The sequence below is a fragment of the Narcine bancroftii genome, chromosome 12 (assembly GCF_036971445.1).
Source record: "Narcine bancroftii isolate sNarBan1 chromosome 12, sNarBan1.hap1, whole genome shotgun sequence".
Lineage (NCBI taxonomy): Eukaryota > Metazoa > Chordata > Chondrichthyes > Torpediniformes > Narcinidae > Narcine > Narcine bancroftii.
This window is the reverse complement of record NC_091480.1, coordinates 97,185,516-97,209,143: the sequence shown is the minus strand read 5'-3', so window position 1 is coordinate 97,209,143 and position 23,628 is coordinate 97,185,516. Positions and strand designations below refer to the sequence as shown.

At 44.0% G+C, this 23,628-nt stretch overlaps 1 protein-coding gene across 1 annotated transcript in view; it reads left to right on the top strand.

Moving 5' to 3' along the window:
* Positions 1–853: 853 nt before the first annotated feature.
* Positions 854–23,628, top strand: part of LOC138746724 (proto-oncogene Wnt-3) — a 64,128-nt gene continuing 41,353 nt past the window's right edge. The window contains exon 1 of the mRNA XM_069905058.1: positions 854–933. Within this exon, the coding sequence (XP_069761159.1) occupies positions 854–933 (80 nt within the window). The remainder of the gene's footprint in view (positions 934–23,628) is intronic.

The window sequence follows — 23,628 nt, the reverse complement described above, 5'->3', positions numbered from 1 at the left end:
CCCCCGTTTGACTTGCCCTCCCACGTACGTTCCGAATCACTGTTTACAAATCATTTTTTTCGGTTCTCTCGTACAAAACTGAATCGATCTACTTTTCCCACAAGACGTCAAATAAAATCGAAGTGACTGATTCGTTTCTTGCGCTGTCATTCTGGACCTTTCATAATTAAAAAGTTGGACAAGTGTGAAAAGATTTTCTGTGGGTGCGATACTTGGGAATTATTAAATATAGACTATGTCAGGCTGTCAAAGGGCTACTGTCTTTTTAAAATGCCCCAGAGAGACCCATATAATCCTGAATTTATTTGCTGTCCCTCTCGCTGTGCCCATATTCATCATGCTGTTTTGTGTTGAAGAGAAGGTTAACACATGTCGCCCATTATCATTCTTACATTCCCTCCTTTCTTTCTGGGCTGTGAAAAGGCCAAGCCTGGTTATAACTCTCCAAGTGTTACCATGGCGACCATCCCGGCAGGAGCTCATTCTCCCATCCTTCCCATTCAAAGTGCCCTCCTCTCAACAATTTTATCATTACAGAGTCGACAAACTAACGAGCATCCAAACACTACCTTGTGCAATTAGCTGGATATTGGGGTGGTAAGACATGATTGACAGCGCTGAACTATATAATCATCTGTGTCCTAAGGCAGTGAGATCTGATTGGGTCCCGGCGTGCATTTGAACCCCTTTACTTTTATATTAGCATCTATCTGTATAATGTGAGGACGCTCTCGTCCTTAGGGTGAAGCGTTGACCCCTAGATTGCTGCCTTCCAACTTTGTTTTTTTTAAAGGGGGGAAAACTTTTTCCCCTCTGTCTCTCGCTCCTTCCTCACTTCCACTCTGCCACACTCATGGATTTGTACCTGTTTGGATTTGTGTTGTCGTTTCTGTTGAGCTCGACTCGCGGTCTGGCCGGCTATCCAATCTGGTGGTAAGTGTGAGCATTTGCAGACTTTGTGTGTGTTTGGCTGTGCCCCTTTCTTCTCGACTGCATACGCGGTGAATGAACTCGTTCCAGCTCATTTGAAGAGTCGGTCAAGGAGCGCACTTGGGGAAGTCCCTGATCAAGCCACGGTGTCCTCTCGGGTTCCAGTCTCATAAACACCGACTCGTGGCCTGTCCCAGACCTGGCAATCCGAGACCCGAGCCAGAGTCGGAAAGAGGAAGAAATCAGAGCTGAAACTCGGCGAGCGGAGGGGGCGGGTAGGAGCGGGAAAGGTCAAACAAAAGAGGTGAATCTTCATGGCGGGGAAATCAAAGGGAGAGAATAGAGAGAGTGGCCGAGGAAACAAAACGGGGGAGAAAGTGAAATAACATGGAGATAGGAATCCAGAGAACAAGTCAGGTAAGCGCCCGCTGAGCAAGGGCGTCTCCGACGCTGAACCAAAGGCCCCTTCACCTGTCCTGCGGACTTCTTGGAATCTCGGCCGGCCTTTGAAACAAGCCGGGAAATATACTGGATGTGGATTCCCTTCTCTCTCTGTTGATTCAGGCCTCCTTCGCGAAAACAGGTTTAAATATTTCGTGTCAGTAGACACCAGATCTGCCCACCGGCGATGGAGCAAGGGAACTTAACCAATACTAACGAGTACATTGCTGGGGTATTTTGAACTCTGATGAGCGATGACAAACTTCTCTGAGATTAAAACAGCTTTCATTACCCGTATCTCGTTTCTAATTGTAACAGATCGTTTACAAAATCTGTAGCACGTACCCGGAGGTCAAAATGAAATCGGCTCAGAACAGGGACCAACGCGGAGTGCGCCGGGTGGAAGTAAAGTCTATCAAATCTGATTTCAGTACGTTATATTGTGTGCTGTTCGAAGTGGTAACTTTGAGTTGGGTTCTTGCTACTGGAAGGAACCCTCCAGACTGCGAGAGAAAATCTCTTCTTTTACATAGCGCCTGTCCCGTCCCGGCGTGCTTCGTGGTGGTTGGAAGGTTAGTTGGTGTTGGAATTTTGGAAACACCGCCGCTAAATTGCGCTCAGCGATGTCCCACGAACAGCGCCCGGGTCGCCACTTTTTGGAGAAGTTCATTGAATTTTGACGTCCCCTTTCCCTCTCTTCGCCCTCTCGCTCTTGGCTGTGAGGTTTGCTTTTATTCTGTGAAACATACATGGAATGGACAGAATGTGTCGGCGGGAATGGGCGAACCTGTCGCTGCTGTTCATTACCTCAAAGCGTGCCCCATGCCCCTGCCCGCCTTCCCGCATCCTTGCTCAGGTAGAAGGAGGAAGCAACTAACTCAACGCCGCGCCTCTATCAGCCTGGCGGCCCGATCCCTTGACGGTACCTGGAGATCTATCTCCCTTATCTCCATTGATTAGATCGGTTTATTACACCCTATTTTAACAATATCCACGACTTGCAGGTTGTGGCTCACGTTAGGTTCCTCCTGTGGGAAACTTTTCACATTTAATACCAATTCCAAGATTTAAAAAATGAGCAGAGGGATCCCTTTTCTGTTCTATTGGTGGGGGGGGGGGGGGGGTGTTCAGTCCGTGGGTGCTTTCATGAGAAACGTCGTGGATATTTTGTCATCGCTAGGCACATAGAAATTTACAAATAACGCACGATTGTCAGAAAACACGGACAGCAGGTGCTGGAAAAAAGGGAACACCGGCAAAGTGAGATGCGAGGAATATGTAAACAGAAGAAATCTACTTAAATCCTATTTTTCAAAAACAGATTGAGGGCACGACTTCACAGCGGAACGAAATAGATTCCAAGTGACTCCTTCCCTGCGCCCACTCGCTCTTCCTGGCAGATCGCTACCGTTTATCGCGAGTCGGACGATAATGTTTTATCTCCTCTCCTCACACCCGCCTCGCCCCTCCCTCACAACGCCCGGCCAAACCTGAGCCCCCCCCCCCCACCACACACACACACAAGAACCCCTCCCCCACCGCCTAACTCGGCATACCTACACACGGTTAATGGGGGTCGGAATGATAGAAGAAAGATCTCCCTTTTACCGGCAGGACGAGCCCAATTCCTTTCTCCTTTATTAGTGTTTGGGTGCCAGTTGGACTACGTTAAAATAAAAGTCCCAATTGGGTTAGGTTAAAACGACCATGAAGCCCCATCAAACTTAGTCTTAACTGGAGTCCAGTTTTACACTTTTCCACTCGGGAGCTCCCAGCAAATTTTATTATTATTGGTCACCGTCTAAATAACTACGGCTAAAACAAATGCCAGGGATGCATGTCGTCGGGTTTCATAGCACGGAAACAGGCCCTTTGGCCCATCTTCTCCATGTTGAAACCCTGTACCTGCCTCTACTGCTTTCTCCGGCAACTCGTTCCGTGTACCCCGACCCTTTATGAGAAAGGTGCCCCTGGGTCCTTTTAAATCGTAGGTTCCCCTCTCATATTAAGAGCTCATTTAGAAGATGTGGAATACGTTGAGCAGTAACATTCAAAAGGAAGTCGAAAGTCCACTCTGAAAGAGTTGTGGTTGAAATAGGAGGATATGGTGAAAGAGTTGCATTGTGGGACTAATTAGAAGATTCTTCTACAGCAGTTTTCAAACTTTTTCTTTCCACTCACATACCACTTTATAATCCCTATGCCATAGGTGCTCTGTGATTAGTGAGAGATTACCTAAGGTGGTATATGAGTGAGGGCGAAAAGGTTGAGAATCACTGCTCTAGGTCCAATTGTTACTGGAATACTTTGCTTGAGAAAAATTGTCGTTGGCCCATTTCCTTTGGAGTTCTGAAACCGTGCACATAACGAGTCAATGAGGGACGATTAAAACAGTGGTTTTCAAACCTTTTCTCTCCACCCACATCCCACCTTAAGTAATCCCTTACAAAGAGCGGCTAATGGCCAAGGGAATACTTAAAGTGGTATGTAAGTGAAAAGAAAAAAAACTTGAAATCACTGTTCTAGAGCACCGGCTCAGACCCGGAGAACAATTTTCCTCCCGTACTGCGGGGTGCTTTGGTTCTAATATTCCATCAGCTGAACCAAGAGTCCGAAGCATAGCCTTCAAACTCGGAGCAATCAGTTGTCCGGCTGGAAGAAATTCAATTGAATAGGTTCGTGTAAAAAGAGAAATATCAGGTTTACATTTCAAATTGCAATATGTTCGCATCCCCCCCCCCCCCCCAAAATTTATCATCTTCCTTTGCGAATTAAACTTATTTCAGAAAGTGGACGTCAGTCATCAGAGGGAGGGATTGCAAGTAGTTATTTGGTAATAACTGCTCGGAGCAGCGGAGGGTGAGATCCGGGTCCTGACCTCCCTCTCCCTCTCTCTCAGTCGACCCCGGGCTCTACCTGCACCAGGTCAGGTCGTGAACTTTCACCTGACAGATTCACTCAAGACAGTTCAAAGCTCCCAACTCGACACAGGTCCGAACGGGGTAATTCGTTGTCTCTGCTATAACTTTAGCGCAACCCCCCCACCCTCACCCGATCGGGGTAGGGAGTTTCTGCTCAAGATGAAGTGAAGTGCGTTCTTGTCACCTGAGTGCTGGTCCCCGCCTTCACGTGTTGATATGACAGGGAGCCTTTGTAATTCAGTTTTAGAAATGCGAAAAGATATTCCTTCATAAACTTCCTAAAGGATCCAACTGGAATGTATGTGAGCCCATTCAGAGAATTAGGTATTCCTCCCAATCCACATCCGTCTTCATTTGCTTTTATATTTAAAATATTTAACATTTTGTGGCTCATGTTGTTTAGTCTCACAATGTTTGGCCCTGTCCTTAGCGTCACTGACGTCATCGTCTCAGCAATATCAGTGAGAATCAAACCGGGAGCTAGATCCAAAAAAGGGCCCCCGCCAATCTAGACGATTCGACATAACTACATTCTTCTTGGCTCAGTCAGACGAGAGGTTTGTACCCTCCAGCCCGCTGCCTGGGTCACTGCCAAAGAGTATGATGAATGAAGGAAGTGGTTTGTCACTGCCTCGCCCGTGCGTGGACAGTGATGGAATAGCTCTCCACAGCAATGGTGGGCGCCAGTTCTTGTCCATCCAGTGTCAGAAGGGGTATATTTCACTCCCCTATCCCCTCCTCTACTCCGCCCCCCCCCCCCCCATCGTTTACAACCCTTTTATAAAATAATTTTAACCTTAAAGGAATAATCCAGTAATAAAACACTGTGACTGAAGTAAAAACACAATGCTGGGGAAACTCAGCAGGTCAAACAGTGCACTTTATAGAGCCGAATTCAGGCGCCTGCCTACATTTTGCTCATAACCTGATGAAGGGCTCAAGCCCGAAACGTTGGTTATGTATCTTTATCTTCGTTCTATAAAATACATCGTTTGGCCTGCGGCGTTTCTCCAACAGTGTTAATTTTAATTCCATATTCAGTCAGTGTTCGCAATAGCTTCTCATTATTTTTCTTTAAATATGTACGTCGACGAAGTGTTTGTCTATAGAGTGCAAAATACAGGGCAGGAGCAAGCCCTCGGCCCACATTTCCATCATGTACCCGCCTGCATTTGGTATCATACCTCAAGAGGGCTATCACTCCGGTACCATCGGGGGAAAAGGTCCAGGCACCTGAAGACGAGCACTCAGCGACACAAGGACAGCTTCTTCCCCGCTGCCATCAGATTCTGGAATGATCAATGAACCCCAGACACTGCCTCACTTTGACTCTTTCTTCCTGCACTATTTTTGTAAGATGGTTTATATAAATGTGGCGTCTGGCCGCAAAACTATAAATTTCGTGACTTGTTCATGACAATAAATTCTGATTCTGATATTTCAAGTGTTGGTCCAGATACTCCTTAAATGTTGTGAGAATTATTATCCCAGTAGCTCTTTCGAATTAATAATATCTTTAATGCTGAGAAGATTAAGTGGAAACTTTTTGAGGGTGTTTAAGATTATGAGAAGTTTTCAAGAGAGGAGTTGTACCACTTCTGGGGGGGGGGGGGGGCGAATAAACGACACCACCTTGGAGTCCATAGCAGAAGGAGAAGAGAAGGGGATCAAGGGTTGCCGTGATCTGGAAAGTCCTAGCTGCGAGTTGGTAATAAATTCAACAATGTATTTGAAAGGACATTGGATCTGCACTTATAGGAGAGAAAATTCCCAAACTCTGGACAAAGTCTCCTTCAACGGCCCAGCACAGACACGAAGGGTTTATTCAAGGTTAGGATTCAACTCTTTTTTTAAAGCGTAATCCTAATGAAGGTGCAAGATCTGTCACGAGGCGTTTGTAAAGATGCGACGACCGCTCTCTCAACAAAACTGATCATATGGGTGCCAGTGATAGCCCGATCATTTATTTCGAGCAAGGTTTGTGTTGGTGGGAAGATGTGTGTTTTCAAAAGCATGGAAAGTTTGAGGATAAGATTTCTGAGAGCGTCGCGGACAACTAATGAGACAGCTTTCAGTGAATCATTGAGGACCCCGGGAGACATTCCTGAATACACGTGGGCGTGTGAGCGTGTGTACACATGAATGAAATTATTAACGAATGTGAATGTCTTCAGGCTTACGACTTTGTCGAAGGGGATGAGCGACATTCTCAGAGCCTGAGGCAGAGGTAGATAGAGAACGAGTAAAGGGAGAAAAAAAGAAGGTAATGATCAATGCGAAGGCGATATAGAACGATGACAGATGTAGATAGATAGGAAAATAAAGAAAGATGGGGGGATGGATAGATAGATGGATAGAAAGGAAAATAAAGAAGAGTGGATAGATGGATAGGCAGTCACTCGCCATCTGCACATTGGCATACACGTGGACGGTCGTTGTAGCATTTGACACACACAACTGTTCCATGCAGTTTGCACTCGCTTAAAGGAAGGTGAGGAATTGAATGACCCTTTCCTGCTCTGAGAAATGGTAACAGAAAGCAAGCGAGGTTATTTTTGCAAGAATAGATTCCGAGGGATTGTGTTTCCTCGGAATCCGTTTGGGATTATTTTCAGGGGCGTGGTAGAAGTGACAACCAAAGCTTCGGGTTGCTTCCCGAAGAAATCATTTACCGTGTTCAAGATCTTGATTTATTTCGATTCAGTGAAAGAACCTATAAATAATAAATTAATTCCAGCGAAAACATCTCCTAAATTATATTTTTAAAACTGCAAACATTTCCAAAATGTCAGATTTTTTGGAGCGATGCAGCTAAATCATATTGGCCTGAGTGTGTACAGAGAGGGTGTGATGGAACAGCCAGACGCCACCAGGCGGGAGAGGGATATCTGTGCCTCTTCTAAAATGTTTGCAGCGAAAGTAGCCGCTCCTAGGGCTTATTAACCTTGTTCATTTACGTGAAACTTCCCGCGAATTACACGCCAGGGACTCGTGCAGGAAACAGACCAACACTGGGTTGTCAGCGAAGCAAATTGTCCGTGAACATTGCTCAAATGTGCACTCGCCATAATTTGTACCGGAAAAGTTCACTGACCTTTTATCTACCTCTTTATTGTGGGGTGCAGTGGCACAGATACTTCTTAAAAGTATAATCCTTCTCTGGGGGATCATTCAGGTGTGCTTGCAAACATTGTGTGCGTACTTGCAGTCTTTATCCATGTCCGCCTGTCTCTCGGTATCGTGCACTCTCGCCGGGATGGCGTAGCATGTGCACTCGGCTGTGTCCATGACCAGGGATGTGTTCATTGGTGCGCGAGCATGGGAATCCCGAGAAAGAAATGGGGAACTGTTTCTCCCAGAGAGAAGTGGCGGAATTTTCTCCCCGAGAAAGCAGCAAGCAGCAGGCTCGACGGGCCAAAGGACCTGCTCTTGCTCCCATTTCTTATTTTCAATTCGAGGAGCAAGCATGCCTTTTCCCGGCCTCATACACATTGTGGGAAGGTCCCCTACTTCGTTCAAACCTTAGTAACATGGGTGCAGGGTAAAGAATCGGTTATACTCGCCATGGCAGAAGCGACTGAGCGAAGAACGGTTCGGCGCTGAAAGGCATTTAAACACGAGGGTGACAAACGCAGACTGTGTTGGGACACTGCGAACAAGGACAGTGTTGGGAGGGGGATTATGGAGACGGTGGGAAGGGGCGTAACTGAGTGAGACCGGAATGGACGAAAACCAAGTCTTGTTCGAAGGAGGACAAATGCGATGAGCATATGTAGCATCTAAGAGAATATGTTAGAAAGTACAACTTTATTTTAACACATTTATAAGTCTGAGTCACTCTCAAGTAATGTTAAGTTTCAAGTGATTATCGTTTTTAATTTGGATTTTATACTTTGTTAAAAAAATTATTTTTGGCCACGTTCGTTGTTGCCGTCTGACAGAACTTACTTGACACAGGTTAGATATTGTCCTTATCCAACTCCCACACGGATGTACCTGTGGGGCCCAACTGTTAGGGAAATGGTTCCTTGATAAATGTGGGCACTTTGCGTAAAATTAAACTGTGACTTAATTGAAAGTAAAACTGTGAGATTCGCCGAGGATGGGTCACGTGCGATGTAAATCCCGTTATGTACCACTCCCTCAACAAAACATGAAGAAATGTGGCGGGGGGTCAACATTCGCCTCGTGTTGAGTGTCCAATACGAAAAAAAATCCCTCAAATGATCGTCATGGGTTCCCAATCCATTTCCTGTTGGTGATCGCAGACGTTTCCCTTTCTTTCACTGAGGTTCGTTTTCACTCTCAACACACAGTCCCAACCACACCTTGCTCCTCGTCTGCATTAAATATCCCATATTGTTGGAGACACTCAGCAGGTCCCGCAGTGGCCAGAGGAGGCCAAAGGTATATAACCAACGTTTCGGGCAGACCGTGACGAAGGGCTGAGGCCCGAAACGTTGCTTATATTCGTTTGTCTCCTCTGGCCACTGCGGGACCTGCTGAGTTTCTCCAACAAATTCGTGTACTTAATACATCTAGATAGAATATTACAGCATAGAATGGGTCTATTCAGCTCCACATCAATCTATAAAAGCGTTTATAATACATCCGATTTTAATCCCAGCCCTTGTGGAATTTCATCAGTACATTTATTTAAAAGCATTGAACACTGTAGGCTATTTGTCCATGCCTAACATTTCTCCAAGTTCCATCAACTTGTACCCAGAACACAGCCCTCCCTATTGTGTACTATCCAATCTTCTCGTTAATCGAACTCGCACGCCTACCTCCGCTGGCAGCTCATTCCCCACTCTCACCCTCTGAGTGTAGAAGTTGCGCCTGACGTTCTCCTTAACCCATGTCCTCTAGTTTTTGTCTCACCCAACCTCAGTGGGTTTTTTTTTTCGGCTGTTTGCATTAACCATATCTACACTCATAATTCTGTACACGTGTAGCAAATCCCCCCCCCCCCCCTTCTCCGATGCTCCAGGGTATAAGGTCCTCAGCTGTCCAACCTGCACAACAGCTATTGAAGTCCCGGCAACATCCTTGTAAATTTTATCTGCACTCGTATTGATATCTTTCCCGAAGGTAGGTGACCAAACCACACACAATACTCCAAATTTTCAACATTAACATCCCAACTCTTGTACTCAATATTTTGATTAATGATGGCCAAAAGATTTCTTTACCACCCTGTCCCTTTCAAGGAATTATGTATTCCTAGATCCTTCTGTTCTACCTCGCTCCCACAGTTTCCTGCCGTTTATTTGGAAGACCTACATTGGTTATTCCTCCCAAACTGCAACGCTTCACACTTATCCACAATAAATTACATCTATCATTTTGCAGCCCATATTTCCAGCTGGTTCAGATCCCGCTGCAAGCTTTGAGAGCCTCCCTAGCTGTCCACTACACACCCAATCGTAGTGTCATCTGCAAATTTGCTGATCCAAATTTACCATGTTATCATCCAGATCGTCGATGTAGATGACAAACAACTATGGACCCACTCCGAATCCCGAGGCGCACTACTCGTCAGAGACCTTCAGGCAACCATCTACTGTCACCCTCCGGCTTCTTCTTTCTTTCCTATTTCACTTATCAACCCCTCCCTTCCTCCCAATCTGCGATTCTGAGGAAGTCAGTTTCTCCCACAATTGGTGGAGCCCTTGGAAAAGAGTCATTTTTCTCCACATTTCTCAAGGTGGCGATCTCATATGTTCACTCCATTTGCGGAAGCATTTATCTCTGATTTCCAGGCAAGATTGACTGAGCTTGTGTGAGACTGGCTTCCAAACTGACAAATTGGCCAATCGTGTAAGCGGGGTGGACACTGGACTTGAGACATTCCTCTGCCAGAGATTAAAATGATTATCAATTCATCAAAATTGAAACATCTAAATAGGAAATGTTGCAAGTACTCAGCATGTTTGATAAGGGCCGGGGAGAGAGAATTACAGAACGAAAAAAGCCGAGTTTGAATGAAAGCGTTAGCGCCTTAAATTCTGTTCGTATTTCCATGGATTTTTTCAAGCCTATTCTGCGTTTACAAACATCTTCTATTTTCTTAATTTCTACAAACGGGGTATTTTCTTTTGTCCTCGAAAATAGGCAAATGCGATCAATATCTTTGCAGCGACCTGTTAACTAGAATGAAAGATCGAGAGAGAGGGGATAGAAAGGGGGGGGGGGGGGGGGTGGGGGGAGGTGTGTGTGTGTTTACCAGACCAAATTGTTTACCAACCCATATCTTTCTTAATCTTCCCTGCCCATGTATTTACCTTCATGAATTTTGAATGCTGTAGTTGTTCCCGCCTCGTCTGACAGATGGTTCTACATAACTGCTATCCTCTGTGTGAAAAACGAACCCCCAGGTCCCCTCTCACCCTAAACCTACGCCGTCTAATTTCAAACCCCTCGCTCAATGAAAAAGACTGACCATTATCTCGGTCGCTCATAATTTTACATCCGTTAACGTGCCACGTTTATTTAACCACGGTGAGATGCTGTCCCTTTAAAAGGCTATTACTTTCCACAGTTGATTAGACTTGTGTCTAAGCAAAGACCATTGTCACGTGCATTTTTACGAATTGTGGTAAAATCCCACACGAGGCAACACTTACTTAGCGATGGTTTAATGCAGAGCTCTCGACCTTCCCCCCCCCCCCCCCCCACCCCACTCAAAACCGCCTGAAGTAACCCCTTGGTAAAAACACAAACGCTGCAGACCCTGTGTTTGAAGCAAAAACACAAGGCTGGAGAAACTCAGCAGGTCAAACAGTGTCCTTCAGAGAGCAACGATAAAGAGACATAACCAACGTTTCGGGCTTGAGCAAGGGACTTACTTTGATGAAGGGCTCAAGCCCAACACGTTGATTATGTCTCTTTATCTTTGCTAAATAAACTACACTGTTTACGAATCCCTTACTAACCACAGAGCACCTATGCTCTGTGGATTACTTAGGTGATATGTGAGTTGGAAGAAAAAGGTTGAGAATAACTGGTTTAATGTAATTGCTGGCTAAGCAAGCGTCTAACACTGGTGCAGTGGAAGAACTACAGTAAATAAAAGTTAGCCTGGATGTGGCGGAGAAACTGAGCAAAAGATGTTTCCTTCCTGAGGGATAGTTAAGGGTGATGAACATCAGAATGGCTCCAAATGCCTCTGATTCAATGGTCCGAACGTTGCAGACAGTAGCAAGGAAAAAAGCCGTGGGGTTAATGGTCACGGATAAAACTATGAGGGCAGTGTGGAGTTTCCTTGAAAACGGAGGGTGTTCATGAGTTCGGACCCGGAACGTTGACGACCATGGATACTGTCTGATCTGCTGAGTTTCTCCAGCCATTCTTTGTCTACTGGTAGCTTTAAAAAAGACTTGGTGGCATTTACCTTGGTGGAGTCTGGGTACATGAACCTGACATTAGACCAGAATAATTATCTGGAGCCACTTGCTGGAACTTAGGGGAGGGAGGTAGAAATCGTGAACTCTGCCCACCCCCACTAACCCTTTCGGCTGAATTAAAAATCCCTTGCCGGTACTTCCTAGATTTTCCTGGAACCAAAGATTCAAACGAGAACAAAAGGCAAACATAGCACTTCACGTTGAACACAAATTTACAATCAACCAATTATCCAATACCTTAAAATAAGAAGTTGTGTAACAGAAACGGCACGAAGAAAGGTTTGAAATGAAGGATTTTTGAATGAAGTTGTCACTGATGTGCACTGGAATTAATCCCCAGTTTATCAATCTCTATAAAGCGCACGTTAATGTTCAAGAGCACACGGTAAATTCATAGATGAACTAAAAACAGTTCAAAGAATGCATTTGTCAAATAACACTGAAATTCATTGTCACCGTACATTTGCTTCAGTCAGTGCGGATCCCTTTCAACGACGTGACAATGTGATCTATTCTTAATTTGTTTTGAACATTTGTGGTACTGTTGATGCCATTAAAATAAGGTGTCATCGCGATGGGAAAATCTGGAAATACCTTCCGTGCAATGCGCATAAGAACCAGGATCATTTTTTAAAACTATTTGTACAAAGGAAGTAACCTTAATAATTTATGTGCAACCCCGATGATGTTTGGAAAGTGGTGCCAATTTGCCGGATCGATCAGAAATGGCTGGCAATAGAGGAATGATCATCCGAAACAACCCACATCAAATCACCCACCACCACCGCCCCGAACACGCGCGGTGTGTGTGTTTTTTTATGTCTGTCTGCCTGTGTATGTGTCTGTGTATGTCCGTCTGCCTGTGTGTGTGTCTGTGTGTATGTCTGTCTGCCTGTGTGTGTATGTCTATCTGAATGTGTGTGTATGTCTGTCTGCCTGTGTGTGTTTATGTCTGTCTGCCTGTGTGTGTTTATGTCTATCTGCCTGTGTCTGTGTATGTCTGTCTGCCTGTATATGTGTATGTCTGTCTGCCTGTGTGTGTTTATGTCTGTCTGCCTGTGTGTATGTCTATCTGCCTGTGTCTGTGTATGTCTGTCTGCCTGTATTTGTGTATGTCTGTCTGTCTGTGTGTGTGTGTGCATGTGTATGTATGACATATGTCTGTCTGCCTGTGTGTATGTTTATGTCTGTGTGTGTGTGTATATGCCTGTCTGTGTGTGTTTATGTCTGTCTGCCTCTGTATGTGTGTGTGTCTGTCTGTGTATGTCTGTCTGCCTGTGTGTATGTTTATATCTGTCTGCCTGTGTGTGTGTGACGGTTATCAGAAAAAGGCTTTGTGTGAAAGGCGAGGAATAATTGGGATGGGAAGTTAGTTTCCTTTATTGTAACTTATTTCCAGCTTCGGTAAATTTTATTCCAGCGATAAATATACCTCTTTAAAACACATTCAGTTTATCCCGAAGTTAATGACTAATTTCTGAAAATTCTATTTAATATTATAAATGTGTCGCCAAAATTCTCCCAATTAGGAGGAAATGCCTTGGGTTTTAATTATTGGGACGAAACTCCCAAGAGTTCCCGAATTAGGGGGTGTAATACACTGCATGGTGATACAAACGTCCTGGATGAGAAGTGATACAGGTTGTTTAATTAGTCATCCGAAAGGAGTGGCATCGCCCCATCCTATCCCACCCTACCCCCACTCAATACACCCCTGCTAATTCAGTCCGATACGGAAGCCCTGTGATCGCCTTTGCAACGCCATGAGAGTGAATCATTAACTCCAGTCAAACAGAATGCAATTAAACCAAATAGAGATTGATCGCAATTGTAGCAGACACTTTTACATAACAAATGTAACATCAGGGACAGACATAACATATAAATCCATCACCAACCATCCTACAAGGGGGAACGATGTAATGTTTAGATCAACGGTATAGTTCTGATGTGGGGTTATGGTTTTCTCTTTCAACAAAATCCACCTTGCCTTCTCTCGTAAAGAGAGGCTTGCATTCGAGTACTCTGTGAAGATGCTGGCATGTTCTCGATGGGATGGAATTCAACTTTAGTGATTGTGGAATGCAGTTCTGACTGCGGGCCCTGGACTCCCAGGGCTCGTCACCAACTGATATCGGGTCGGAGAGTGGAGCTCTGGCTGGAAGCAAGCTTACTAGGTCACAAGGAGAGGGAGAGAGAGGGGGGGGGGGAGGGGGCGGAAGAGAGGGAAAAGGGGGAAGAGAGAGGGAGAGGGAAAAAGGGGATGGAAGAGAGGGAAAAGGTGGGGGTGGGTAGAGAGAGAGAGAGAGAGAGAAAGCCCACAGCGGCAGCACTCCGTCAACATAGGTAACGTGCCAACTCTCGGCGGTGAAGAGTTGTAAAAGATTGCTCAGTTTGATGTAAATCATCTCGGGTAGTTAGTGAGGCTGTCGCCCACAAACTCTAATGGTGGGTCCCTGCAGTTCTCTCTTCCGCACGTCATTAATGTGAACTCGCATCATTTTTGGTTGGAGGAGCTGATTCTCACTCACTATAGCTAATGCAACACGATGTTCATTGGAAGAAGACATCATGTGCGCGGTTAGGGGACTCATCACTGAGGTTTAGGAGCGACAGGAGATAAATATATGCTTGACACACGAAATATCTCCGATCGATGTCATTTTCTGGTGGTTCAGGTTGGGAAGCATCTGGATAGATAATTTTGACAACAAATAACCATGACCACATTTGTATCGTGCAGAATTACAACTGGGTGTTCTTCCAACCACATCCATCCGTATGTTTCTGTCTGTCGACCTGTAGGTCCAAACGTTCCAAGTACCTATTATCTGTTTAATTGGTCTGGGTGCCAAGATAGACAATTCACTTACCTCTCCTTGTTCACGCATTCGTTTATCTACTTATATCTTTTGTGCTCCTGTATTCGTTTGTTTATCTGATAATATACCATAAAACACACACACACACACACACTCATCCACCCACACACACACACACATACACACACATCCACCCACACACACACTCATACACACCCCCACAAACACATACACATTCACACACACACACACACTCATACACACACATCCACCCACACACACTCGTGCACACACATCTACCCACACACACATATCCACCCACACACACACACACACATCCACCCACACACACACACATACACACTCACACACAAACTCACACCCACACACACACACACGCACACATCCACCCACACACACACTCATACACACCCCCACAAACACATACACACACACGCGCGCGCGCGCTCGTGGGTGGGGGTAAGCGTCCGTGTAGTGTGAGAGAGGCAATTATCATTTTAAAATCCGACACGTGGACAGAAAAACGCGCGAGTGTGCGTTTGCGAATCGTCCTCTTTTTCTCAGACGTAGCCGATATAATCTATTCAATTGTGAACGGCAGGCTCTGTCGCTGAGCAATGTTGTATCAAGCAAGGACTTGAAACACGTTGTCACATTACAAGGGAGAAAATGAGAAAAGTGAACCAGTGCCCTGATATGGAGCCGGAGGGAGATCAACGTGATTTATGTTTGACTGCATCAGAGATTGTGCCGAAAGGAGCCGAGACGAACCTCATCGAACATGCAGGACGTCTGAACGGATTCCTAGACGGATTATCTATCTCTCTATCTCATACTTGATTCAAAAGAATTCTGCACCCCTCATTGAACTACCTTGACATGTGCAGCGCGCTAGCAAAATATAATCCAAGACCATTCCATTGAAATGGAAACGTAAATAGATAACGTTGAAACCTCCTGATTGCTGAAGGTATTGGTGCAAGGACACGGCTGCTTGCCACGTCTATTCAAAGTTTTGACAGAGCGCTGAGGGGACTGACATTCATGAAGTCAAATTTTGTGGCGCTGTTTCTCTCCCAGGTGGCGGCAATTGGTTCTCGATGAGTTTTCGGACCACGGGCCTCGTTGCGTTGTCAATGTAATTTTTGTTTGGCGAGGACTTGACAACGAATATTCGGCCCTAAATGGGAAAGAATCCACTTTAACTTGTGACTTTAATGTGGGATCTGCCACCGATCGGCCCCACTTGGATTATAGTGCTCTGGGAATCGATCCAGTGGCTCTCCCTGTCCTCGCTTGACTGAAAATCGAGACGATATTAAAGCGTAGGATCGGTGAGGGAGGACAGTACAGGGACTTCGGAGTAACGCGGGGAAGTCGGCAGACCCTGCTGTTGAAGTATCAAACACAAGGCTGGAGAAACTCAGCAGGTCCAACAGTGTCCTTTATATAGCAAAGATAAAAGATACCAAACCAACGTTTCAGACTTGAACCCTTCAAGGGACTCCAGTTGAACGATCGGAATCCAGCGAGAATACTCCCAGGGGCTGTGTCAACTGTTGTAAAGCAATCGCCTTGAGGCCGATCAAACTTCGCCTTGTACATACACGAAGTCGAAAGCCAGTTCGTTCATTTCCCTGCATTGGCTTAATAATGTCGCTCTTACAATTCGCAGCCATATTAAAAAAAAGTTTATTTTCTAGATTTGAACTTGTTTTTTTAAATTTTTTTATTTTTCACACTATAAACCACATTGATTAGATTTGAACTTGTTAATGTCAAAACCAAGATGAGTTGCGAACAGGGCAGTGTTGATGGAATGTGGCAGAGAACTGAAGGCGAGCTCTGTTAACCAGTCTAGAGTCAGGGGTTCTCAACCTTTTCTCCCCCAACTCTCATACCCCTTACTGGCATCCGACGCCATAGGTGCTCTGTGGTTTGTAAGGGATTACTTAAAGTGGTCTGTGGAAGTTGATTAATATAACAATAATGGTAAATCTTGTACAGTTCTCAGTTATCAATCTGTCGCTTTTACACCGATGTCTTTTGAATATAATTGTTTATTGCCAGGTGGACGAAGGCACAGTGAAAAACTCTTTGTTTCCGGGCAAGGCAACAATAAAACAAACGTGCGGAATGTTGTGCGACTACAACGCAGTTCAGGATCACAAGGAAACTCCAGTTAAATGGTGCAGATTTATTTTGGAAATATAGTTATTGTCGAGCCGTTGTGTGAATGGCCAAGTGTAAGGCGGCTGTCGGCCGAAGCCAGAATGGATCACTCGGTAACATAGGAGAGTGGCCGTCTGCCGACGGCTCGCCTTCAGACTTCGTCTGATCTGTCGCTGAGATAGCATTTTCTATAAAAAGGTGCGCGAACTCCAAACCGAAAAAAGCTTCACACCTTACAAGGTTGTGCACTTCAGTCTCTGAGGACATCCATGACCAGAATTAGTTATTTGATCGTGTTCATTGTGTAGTTTTTGGATTAAATTGTTAAAGGCAACATTTTTTTTGCGACTAACTGAGTCAAACTGCCCAAATACTAATCAAGCAAGATCCGAGTGTCAGACCTGATCGACTTTCTGAACTGATGTGTCACGGAGCCAAACACAATGCTGGAGAATCTCAGCTGGTCAGACAGTGTAGCAAAGATAAAGATACAAAAAGCCAGCGTTTCGGGCTTGATCAAGCTCTGAGCAAAATGTAGGCAAGCGCCTTACCTTGATGCCCGAAATAATTGGTCATGTATCTTTATCTTTTCTCTATAAAGTTTGACCTGTTTTTACTTTAGCCACAGTGTCTGCAGACTTTCCCGTTTTACTTACGGATGCGTAACGGAGTCCAGCCTTTCCCATGAACCAAACTCCGTGTTACCCTCTGCCGAGCTTTAAACATTAGTTTAGCAAGTACAGCATTTGGCTAGCGCCAGGGCCGATTAAGACATGAAGTTCATCACAACTTTAAGAATTGTTATTGATTCAATATCATTTTAAGAATTGTCTTAGCAATTTTGCCGACAGTTTCAATCTCTCACTATGGCTCTCGAATCCTATCTAATTTTCTGTTGCACTATTGTCGCCGCTAAATGTTTTTCTTTCATCCAAGTTTTTAATGATTGATGGCAGGCGACCAGAATAAAATAGAATCTGAGTTGATGGGGCAAAACCAGACAACTGTTTCATAAACCAGCCTGTCCTTCAGATTGAGCGTTCACCAGTGGAGCAAACACTTGCTATCAGATGGGGAAATGTATTGCTGTTAGAACCATAGAACACTCCAGCACCATTGGCCCTTTGAGTCTGTGCTGAGCCATTTTTTGCCTCGTCCCACTGACCTTCACTCAGTCCATAGCCCTCCATACCTCTCCAATCCATGCACCTATACAAATTCTTAAATGTTAAAATTAAGACTACATTCACCACCTCAGCTGGCAGCTCGTCCACACTCCCACCATTCTGTGTGAAGAAGTTCCCCCTAAACTTTTCCTCTTTCATCCTTAACCTACATTTGCACTGTCTATCCCCCTCATAATTTTAAGTACCTCTGTCAAATCTCCCCCTCATTCTTCTACACTCCATGGAATAAAGTCCTAACCTGTTTCACCTTTCCCTGTAACTCAGTTCCTGGAACCATCCTAGGAAATCTTCTCTGCACTTTTTCTATCTTATTGATATCTTTCCTGTAGTTCGGTGACCAAAACTGCACACAGTCCTCCAAATTGGGCTTCACCAATGTCTTACATAACGTTACCATAACATCCCAGCACCTATACTCAATACTTTGATTTATGAAGGCCAATATGCCAAAAACTCTCTTTGCAACCCTCTCCGCCTGTGATGCCACTTTCAAAGAAATTCGTTTCTGTATTCCCCAGGTCCCTCTGTTTTACCACACTCATCAGTGCCCGACCATTCACCATGTAGGTCCTTTCCTGGTTTGTCCTTCCAAAATGCAACAGGTCGGCATTAAATTCCACCTGCTATTTTCCAGCTGGTCTAGATCCCTCTGCAAATTGGAAACCTTCCTCACTGTCCACAACGTCTCCAGTCTTAGTGTCATCTGTAAACTTGTTGATCCAATTTACCACATAATCATCCAGATCAGCTATAGTGTCTATAACCACCCTATATCTATTTGTTTATTATATCAATATGATAGGAATTATATTTGTGATTTAAAAGGTTATTCGTGTAATATGTATATGGGGTTGTAACTATATTTGGTTATAATTACTATCAGGGCACATGGTCCTTGATGCTTCCTGATCAATTCAAGGGGATGAAATGGAATTGTTCAGGTTTATTTTAATTCTCGTGTCCATCCTGTGATTTGCAAAACAGTGAAGAAAGGTTTTAACCTGAAACTTCAACTATCCATTTTCTTCCCCAGACACTGCCTGACCCGTTGAGTTCTTCCAGTAGTTTCTTTTACACCATTTCACATATTTGTTTGTTTGTGTTGTACAGTTAGACTTTGTACTTAAATTTAAACTCTGTGTTGAAATTATGCTCGTGCGTGTTTGCTTATCCATGATATTTGTGCCAAATGAAAGGCCGCCCCTAAAGTTACATTGCAAAAAATGTCATCTTTTAAATGCAAACGATGAACCAAAATTATTGGAAATGGTTAGTAGTTCAGGAAACATCCACGGAGCGAAAAACAGTTAATGAGCCAAAAAATAACATAACATAACATAACAATTACAGCACGGAAACAGGCCATTAGGCCCTTCTAGTCCGCACCGAACCAAACACCCCCTTCTAATCCCACCTCCCCGCACAATGCCCATAACCCTCCATCCTCTTCTCATCCATAGACCTGTCCAACCTTTTCTTAAATAATACAATTGGTGATAATTGTTCCACATTTCCAACATTCCCAGGCCTGACCTTTCTGTTCCTTCCATATTCCTCTTCCACTTCTTCTGGTTCTCACTTACATGTTCACGTGAGTTTTTTCTTTCCTTCTCCTTCCAACATCATTTTTTTGATTTCCGTATCTGTGGGAGGCCAACAATGCTAGTCATATTTTTCACTCAGAGTTTGGCACAAACTGAGATTTGCACCTCCGTACCAGAGAGTGATGCCAGAATGCTCTCCATGTACAATTTTTCGAGTGTCTTCAGTGACATACTGAATCTCCTCAAACACCTCACAAAGTATAGCCGCTGGTGAACCTTCTTCCTGATTGTATCAACATGGAGGCTCCAGGATAGATCCTCGGAGATGGTGATGAGGACTGGGCCGTGTTCCCCTGGCTTCCTCCTGAAGTTTTCTCACCCTTGCCTTCTGATCCCCAATGATCATTGGATCATACACCTCTGGTTTTCTCTTCCTGAAGTCAACAGTCATCTCCTTGGTTTTGGTGACATTAGGTTGTTGTTGGTGCATGATTTGGACAATTTTTCAATTTCCTTCCTGTATGCCGACTCATCACCGTTCTTTCTACAGCCCACTACCAGATTTCTATATGGTGTTGTTGTCGTACCAAGCCACACAGTTATAGGGGTATAGAGAGTAGAGCAGGGGGCTCCAGTAATGATGGAGATATCTCTTTCTTTTGTTCATTTTGGTTTACATCATTGTTCTTCTCCTTTAGAAAGGAGGAGGTAGATGCTGTGTGGTCTTATGATGGGGAAATGAGCTACTAATGGTCACAGCTTCTGCTGACATTGGAAAGAAGATATAGTTCCCTGCATCTGTCTATCTTGGGGGCTTGCTTGTCCTAATGTGTTAACCCCATCTCTTTACCACTCTGATGAATCCCATTCCCTTATATTAATCCAGTCACTATCCCGTCTCATTCTTCCACCGCCTCATCTGTGAACTCTCACCTAAACCAGTGGTTCTCAACTTTTTTTCCCCCTCTATGGCATGGGTGCTCTATGGTGAGTAAAAAAAAATATTGAGAACCACTGCATTAAACCCATTCTAATGCCACAATTCTGATGAAAGTGACCACCCACTCTACCTACTTTAACACCCTATCTCATCCTCACCAAGCCCGATTGCCCCCACTCCACTTTCTCATTGTCTTAAACATTTCTCTCTCTCTCTTCGTCACAACATGTTGTTTACTTCACATCAACTTCATGTTGTCTTAAACCAGTAAAGTGCCCCTCTTTCGCTTTTCATGCCCCTCCCCCCATCAATGACTCACAGGAGCCAGCAATTGATATATTTATGGTTTCTCACTGACAGGGGTAAATACGTGGGACTGGGATGTGGAAACTTGGGTAAGAGAGGACCAGGACTGGCAGCCTAAATGCTAGGTTACAGTTGATTCAGGAAAGACAGAGATGGCGGGGGGGGGGGGGGGTGTTAAAGAGGATTTCACATCAGTGGTCAAAGGTGACGTTACAGATGGGTCAGCCAGTGATTAGATATGGACCAAATCCAGGCAGGTGGGACGAGGGTGGCTGGGACATTTTGGTAGGCATCGGTAAGATGGACCGAAGGGCCTGTTTCTATGCTCTATGATTCTAATTAAACAGGTAGAGTTTCCATTAACATCAAACATTCTTCCTGAAAAAGAGTAAAAAGAGGAAACAATCTCTTTGCCTCTTTTGACCTAATAGATTTTCCAACATATATAGATATAACATAAGTTCCAAAGCACAAATTATCCATCAATTATTGTTACTTACATTCTAAAAATAGTTGTGTAAATGGTCTGCATTGACATTTGTGTGAATAACTAAGAAGATATTTGTAAAAAAATAGAACTACTGGAAATAGTGAGTCGGAGAGTGTAAATGTTCGAGATGATCACCTCCCACAAGAAATGGGAAAGTAAGCAATTAATAGATTCTAAGATGCTGCTTTAAATGCATTGTTCTCTGCAACGTTAAACTGTTTGTTCCAGTGAAGCATCCAGTTGAAACATTCTGCTTATCTCTCCACAGTGGCTGGCTGACTTAGTGAATACATATTTTCTTGTTTTATTTCAACTTTTCATCAACTGCAGTGTTTTGCTGTGTGAGAGTGTACATTCAAAGTGTTGTTCAGCATCCCCATAGCCCCCTGCACCCCCCACACTATCCCATTTGCCTGCATTAATTCCATATCCCTCCAAGTCCTGCTTGTGCAAGCATGTATCCAGGGGGCTCTTCCTGCTTCCACAACCTCCTGTCAACTCATTCTAGATACCAGCATGGTGAAGAATAAAAAGAAAAATCTGGCCCCTCATGTCTCCCCATCGATTCAATACCTGAGGAGCACTTTCTTGCCTCTATCTTTTGAATCTCTTAATATCTAAAAGTCTATTGATCTCTACTATAAATATATTCAACAAACTGAGCCTCCACCATCTTCCTGATAGGGAATTCCAAAAACATTTCTTCTCACCTCTGTTCTAAATAGAAAGTCAAACAGCATATGGGGAGAGAAAAGACCCCTTATTTTGGGATGTGACCCAATTCTACACACTCCAACTAGGGAAATATCAACACTGCATTTACCAATTCAAAGTTTTTTGAAGTATTTCACACATTTCCACACAATCAACCTTAATTCTTAATTCATGAGGAAATCAAGCTCTATTCGTCCTTTAAACTTGCCATCCCAGGAATCAATCCCCCTCATCTTCACCATACTCTGTCTATTGCTGGCACATTCTTCCCTAGCGTGAGAGCACACCTATTCCAGATGGTATCTCAACATTCAAAGCTCAGATCTATTGTCTGAGTACATCCTATACAACCCTGAGGGTCTTTCTCCTGCTGGTGAGGCAGAATTATCACTCCTTGGCAGTGCAAAAAACTGTACTAAAGAAGATTTGCCTACGATTGCAAGATATAGGAGCAATCTCTGCCTTAAATACAGACAACGGACCTCACTTCTACAACCACTTGTGGCAAGAAATTCCACAGACTCATGACCATCTGAATAAAGATATTTTTCTGCATCTCTGTTTTAAATTGGCCACTTTCTTCCTGAAGTTGTGCCCTCTTGTCCTGGACTCCCCTACCATGGGAAACAACCTTGCCACATCTACTCTGAACAGCAAGGGCCCCAATCATTCTTCATATGCTAACCCTTTCATTTCTGGTATAAATGTAAATAAATAAAGAAATTCAAACAAACTGACTACAATACAAAGAGAAACTAAATATCAATAAAGTGCAAAAGTAAGAGTCCTTGAATGAATCCCTGATTAAGTTTCTGATTGAGGAGTCTGGAGGGGCAGTCAGACTTTAAACAATTGCAGAAGGAAGTCTCTACACTTGCACTGAAATGTTCATGTAACAGAGGCCAACACCCCATTTCCCTTTGGAAACCAGTGGCTTTCAAACTTTTTCTTTCCAGTCAGATACCACCTGAGGCAACCCGTGGGCTGTGAGTGCTCTGCGATTAGTAAGGGATTGCTTCAGGTGGTATCTGACTGGAAAGAAAAAGTTTGAAAACCACTGTTTGAATTGAACCTAATTGACTCGTTATGTGCACGGTTTCATAACTCCAAAGGAAATGGACCAACTCCAATTTTTCTCAAGGAAAAAAAAAATTCAGTAACAATTGGGTCTAGAGCTGTGGTTTTTAACCTTCCCACTCACATCTCTCACTAATCACAGAGCACTTACGGCATAAGGATTACTTGGGTGGGATGTGAGTGGAAAGAAAAAAGTTTGAAAACCACTACTTTAAACACAATTCAAAGCCAATTCAAGATGGGAAACTGGGAGAGGTAAACACTGTTAACAATAATTGTTGCAAACAAATACAGAACTTGTAAAGTAGGGAATACTTAAAAATAATGATGAACTTTAGCATTTATTTGGCGCATTCATGTTTCTATATGATTTTTATGATGAAAATGAGTTGTTTATTAATGTTTCTCACAGTCTCCGTCCCCCCTCATTGTTTCTACTGCTGTCCTGTGTCAATTTCTGAATGTCCAAGTGATGGCACTTGCTCATATCTCCTTCTCATGGTACACGTGGTGGAACATATTTCTGTTAGGCCTTCTTACCTTTATTAAATAGATGCTTTAGATTTATTTTAACATGAGTATTCTGATTAAGTGGACGTATTAATTGCGAACACACTGCGCGCATTTAGCGTGGATTTAATTAATTTAAAATGA